The 5,000-nt window shown below is 44.7% G+C and overlaps 1 protein-coding gene across 1 annotated transcript in view; it reads left to right on the forward strand.

Annotated features, from left to right (window-relative positions):
• Positions 1-5,000, forward strand: part of kcnh1a (potassium voltage-gated channel, subfamily H (eag-related), member 1a) — a 140,941-nt gene that overhangs the window by 20,667 nt on the left and 115,274 nt on the right. Inside the window, exons 6-7 of the mRNA XM_063191892.1 lie at positions 1,073-1,216; positions 1,893-2,141. Coding sequence (XP_063047962.1) covers positions 1,073-1,216; positions 1,893-2,141 — 393 coding nt within the window. The remainder of the gene's footprint in view (positions 1-1,072; positions 1,217-1,892; positions 2,142-5,000) is intronic.

Raw genomic sequence — 5,000 nt, forward strand, 5'->3', positions numbered from 1 at the left:
CCACGCGTCTGTATTACTCCACTCTTCTCTATTCTATTGTATTCTATTGTATTGTATTCTATTCTATTCTATTCTATTCTATTCTATTCTATTCTATTATGTTCTATTCGACTCTATTCTATTCTTTTTTATTCTATTTTAGTCTACTGTACTGTACTGTACTTGTATTTAGGGTAGTCATGGGTAAGTGGTCAGGGCGTCAGACTTGTTGCCCAAAGGTTGCCAGTTTGACTCCCAACCCGCCAGGTTGATGGGGGGAGTAATTATCCAGTGCTCTCCCCTATCCTCCTTCATGACTGCGGTACACTGAGCATGGTACCTCACGCCGCACTGCTCCCTAGGGGCGCCATTGAGGGCTGGCCCCTTGCATGGGTGAGGCATAAATGCAATTTCGTTTTATGCAGTGCACAGTGTTCACTTGTGTGCTGTGGAGTGCAGTGTCACAATGACAATGGGAGTTAGAGTTTCCCAGTTGGGCTTTCACTTCACTTCACTTCACCTCACCTCACCTCACTGTACTTTAATCCACTGTTTCCCAACCAGGGGTACGTGTACCACTAGGGGTACGCGAGCACACTGCAGGGGGTACTTGGAAAGATGTAGTTTTAACACATGTATGGAGCTTTGTTACATTGGTATATAGAAAGCGATATAGAACATGACTTAGGGGGTACTCATGGCATAACGAAAAGTCTTATGGGGGTACACAAGACAAAAAAGGTTGGGAAACACTGCTTTAATCTACTGCTATTGTACCACTCCACTCCCCTGCCCTCCATCCCCTCTATCTATCTATCTATCTATCGATCGATCGATCGATCGATCTATCTATCTATCTATCTATCTATCTATCTATCTATCTATCTATCTATCTATCTATCTATCTATCTATCTATCTATCTATCTATCTATCTATCTATCTATCTATCTATCTCTCTATCTCTCTATCTCTCTATCTCTCTATCTATCTATCTATCTATCTATCTATCTATCTATCTATCTATCTATCTATCTATCTATCTATCTATCTATCCATCTATCCCCTGCCCTCCATCCCTGTCCCCCTCTCCAGGTGCTGCAGCTGGGCTCAGACATCCTCCCCCAGTACAAGCAAGAGACGCCCAAGACCCCTCCCCACATCATCCTGCACTACTGTGCCTTCAAGACCACCTGGGACTGGGTCATCCTCATCCTCACCTTCTACACAGCCATCATGGTACACACACACACACGTCTCTCACACTTTCTGTGTCTCTCTCTGTGTCTCTCTTTCTTTCTCTCTTTCTTTCTCTCTTTCTTTCTCTCTCTCTCTCTCTCTCTCTCTCTCTCTCTCTCTCTCTCCCCCCCCCGTCCCCCTCTCCCTCTATGCTATGAATCAAGCACACACACACACACACACACACACACACACACACACACACACACACACACACACACACACACACACACACACACACACGTCACACACACACACACGTCACACACACACACATACATGCACACACGCACGCACGCATGCATGCATACCTTGTATGTACACACACACACACACACACACACACACACACACACACACACACACACACACACACACACACACACACACACACACACACACACACACACACGTCACAGACACACGCACACACACACACACACACACACACACACACACACACACATGCACACACGCACACACGCACGCACGCATGCATCCATACCTTGTATGTACACACGCACACACACACGCACACACACACACACACACACACACACACACACACACACACACACACACACACACACACACACACACACACACACACACACACACACACACACACACACACACACACACACTCTCTCTCTAACCTTGACTCTTGTCTCCTCAGGTGCCCTACAACGTGTCCTTCAAGACCAAGCAGAACAACGTGACGTGGCTGGTGGTGGACAGCATCGTGGACGTGATCTTCCTGGTGGACATCGTGCTCAACTTCCACACCACCTTCGTGGGGCCGGCGGGCGAGGTCATCTCCGACCCCAAGCTCATCCGCATGAACTACCTGAAGACCTGGTTCGTCATCGACCTCCTGTCCTGCTTGCCGTACGATGTCATCAACGCCTTCGAGAACGTGGACGAGGTCAGTTGGTGCTGATTAACCCATTTTAGCCGTATATGTTGTTTGACCTTTGATGCTGCTGCCGCAGCGTCCTTACTGCTCACAACCAGCCCTGGCAGGGGGCTCCCCTAGGTGGGCGCTGGTCTCTGCCTGAGGTTTCTTCCTGACTATAGGGGGTTTTTTGGTGGGTTTTTTTTCTTTTTTTTCTCAGACCTCACTGAGCTTTTTTCCCCCTACAAACTATGATTCAAGCAAAAGGGAGTTTTTCCCCACCCCTGATGCCACCAGGGGCCGCATCTGAGCGCCCAATCTCTGTGTGACTATCTATGACTTATGCTAGGCCCAGCCACTATGGACCTTACGCATCTAAGAATCCTGATCCTAACCTACGTTGACCTTATGACTCTACAATCTCTATCTATCTCTTCTTCCTCTGCCGTCCTGCTATTTTTGCCTCTCCTCTGTACTTCTCCTTTTAAATCCATCTCCAACAATTATGTTTTTTTCCCATTTGTTAAGCACTTTGAGTTACATGCCTTGTATGATACAGTGCTATACAAATACAATTATTATTATTATTATTATTATTATTATTATTATTATTATTATTATTATGCCTGAAGTGACATATACGCTGCAATCAGGCTCTTGGACTTTGAACTTTTTTTATGACCTTTTATGCTTTTTAATGCTTTTTATTGGGTATATTAGAGCTGAATGAACACATTCTAATGAAAGATGAGGGTCCTAGCTTTTAAATGCAACTCATTTCATGTTTTCGTGTGCTTCTGGGGCTGAGCTATTTAGGTTTTAATAGGCAAAAGGCACCTTTTCCCAAAAAGAGCTTAGGCATTCAGCAGGCGTTTTTTTGCAGGTGCCTTAGGCTAAAATGGGTCAAGCCATTGTTGTGTCCCCAGGGCACTAAATCTGAGCTCTCAGAGGCCCCTTTATGAGAAATATTGGTAAAGTTGTGTCATGACGGTTCTCATTCACTGGTCATAATATACACAGTAGTTCAGGGGTGGGCAATTTTTTTGGCCCATGGGCCGCATTGGGTTTAGAAAGTTGACCAAAGGGCCGGATGTCGTAGGCAACTTGTCCGTGCCAATAATAACAAACGGTGTACGGCAAAAACATTACACTATTGTCAGTTATGCCATTCCTACTAATTGTATCTAGACGTAGACTAGACCACTAGACCAAGACCCTTGTTCTAGGTAGCCAATTTAAGAATGAGTGACCATATGAATCTGCATTTTTTTCCTTAGAAAGGCTTTGCGGGCCGCATGAAATGGCTGAGCGGGCCGCATGAAATGGCTGAGCGGGCCGCATGTGGCCCCCGGGCCTGAGTTTTCCCACGTCTGCAGTAGTTGGTGCAGTTGGTATGAGGTGTTATGTTGACTGGAGAAATGGGATGTCTTGACACACATGTGATTGAGTAGGGGCATGCTCGGCTAGAGAATACAGCAAAAGCATTTATTTGGAAAATGTCTTCCAAAAATGGATTTTGATGTAGCTTACTCACACCACCACAATTGTCCAGTTGAAGTACACTTTACTGATTGATATCACAATGGAAGTGCATGTAGCTTATTTTTTGTATTACAAGAGGGAACAAGGGTATTCAGACATGGCAACCAAACGTTCTGCCCAATGCTAGATCCATGTGATGTTGTGTGTTTGCCGCCACCCACGGGTGACTCCAAACACTGCGGGCGGACACACAGACAGACAAGCAGACAGACAAAGGTCATTGCGATACCTGGGCCAACCCACTCGGGGCCTTGCTACTGTATATCGAGGAAGGGTGTTGCATGCTTGGAAATATAAGTGGTATGTTGACAGAATAGTGAGAATACAGTTGATATGCATGCCACTGCTCACCTTAATTTCCTTTGAGAAAGTTGCTCTCTAGAGCCCACTAATCTGCATAGCAACATGGATTATGAAACACAAAGCTGAAGGTACCCAGCCAAATCCTGACACGTTGACGTTTTCATAGAACATTTGGTTCATTTGGTCTTGTGAGAAAACGGGGGCAAAGTGGGACTCTAAAATGCGGTGGAGATATTCTAACCGCATTGGACTGCCACCAGCCAGTGTGGTAGGCCACAAGTTATTTTTTGAAATCATAGTTACAGAGTTTTCTGCACACCTCTAGTAGAACTCTTGATTTGAAGCATTCCTCCAGCATTTGCATTCAGTAGGCTAATTGAATCTAAAGGGACTTGGAGCGCCGTACAAATATAGGCATGTGCAGTATATGAAGATCTCTTTTCCAAAATGCTGTATATCCATTTTCAAATCAGTGTTTTAATGTTTGAATTCCTGATGGAAATATCAGATAATGTTTAACCCAGTTCTAATTTTCCTGATGCTGTGTCTCAAATCATATTTAAATGGCTCTTACAGCATTTTGGAAAAGAGTTTTTCACATTTGCTGCACTGAATGTCAGTTGAGAAAGCATAACTTCGAGGGCCTATGTGCACTAAAAACATAGACATGGGGTTAATGTGTTCTACTGTATTCAATTAATATGTGCATTAAAAATACAATAATCAGTGACTTACCAGCAGCCAGCCAGCTGATTAGCCTGCTGGGAGTTGTCTCAGTGCTTCCGATGGTCACTCCGCCACTGTGAACCAAGGTCTCATGGGGGTTAATTGACAGGAGATGGCACAGATCACCATAGTGTGTCAGGATGAGGTCAAGAGGTGTTTAACTTTGGTTAGGTGTAAGGGTGTTCACGGAAATCAATTCCCAATCTCAATGGGCCAAATGGGAGAAGAGATTTTCCTTTTCCTTTTTTTATTTTAGCTGGAACAGTTTTATTGTTTTAATGTCAGAAAGCAAGGTCACTCTTTTACTCTGGTTCTCGT

Source organism: Engraulis encrasicolus, chromosome 24 (genome assembly GCF_034702125.1).
Source record: "Engraulis encrasicolus isolate BLACKSEA-1 chromosome 24, IST_EnEncr_1.0, whole genome shotgun sequence".
NCBI lineage: Eukaryota > Metazoa > Chordata > Actinopteri > Clupeiformes > Engraulidae > Engraulis > Engraulis encrasicolus.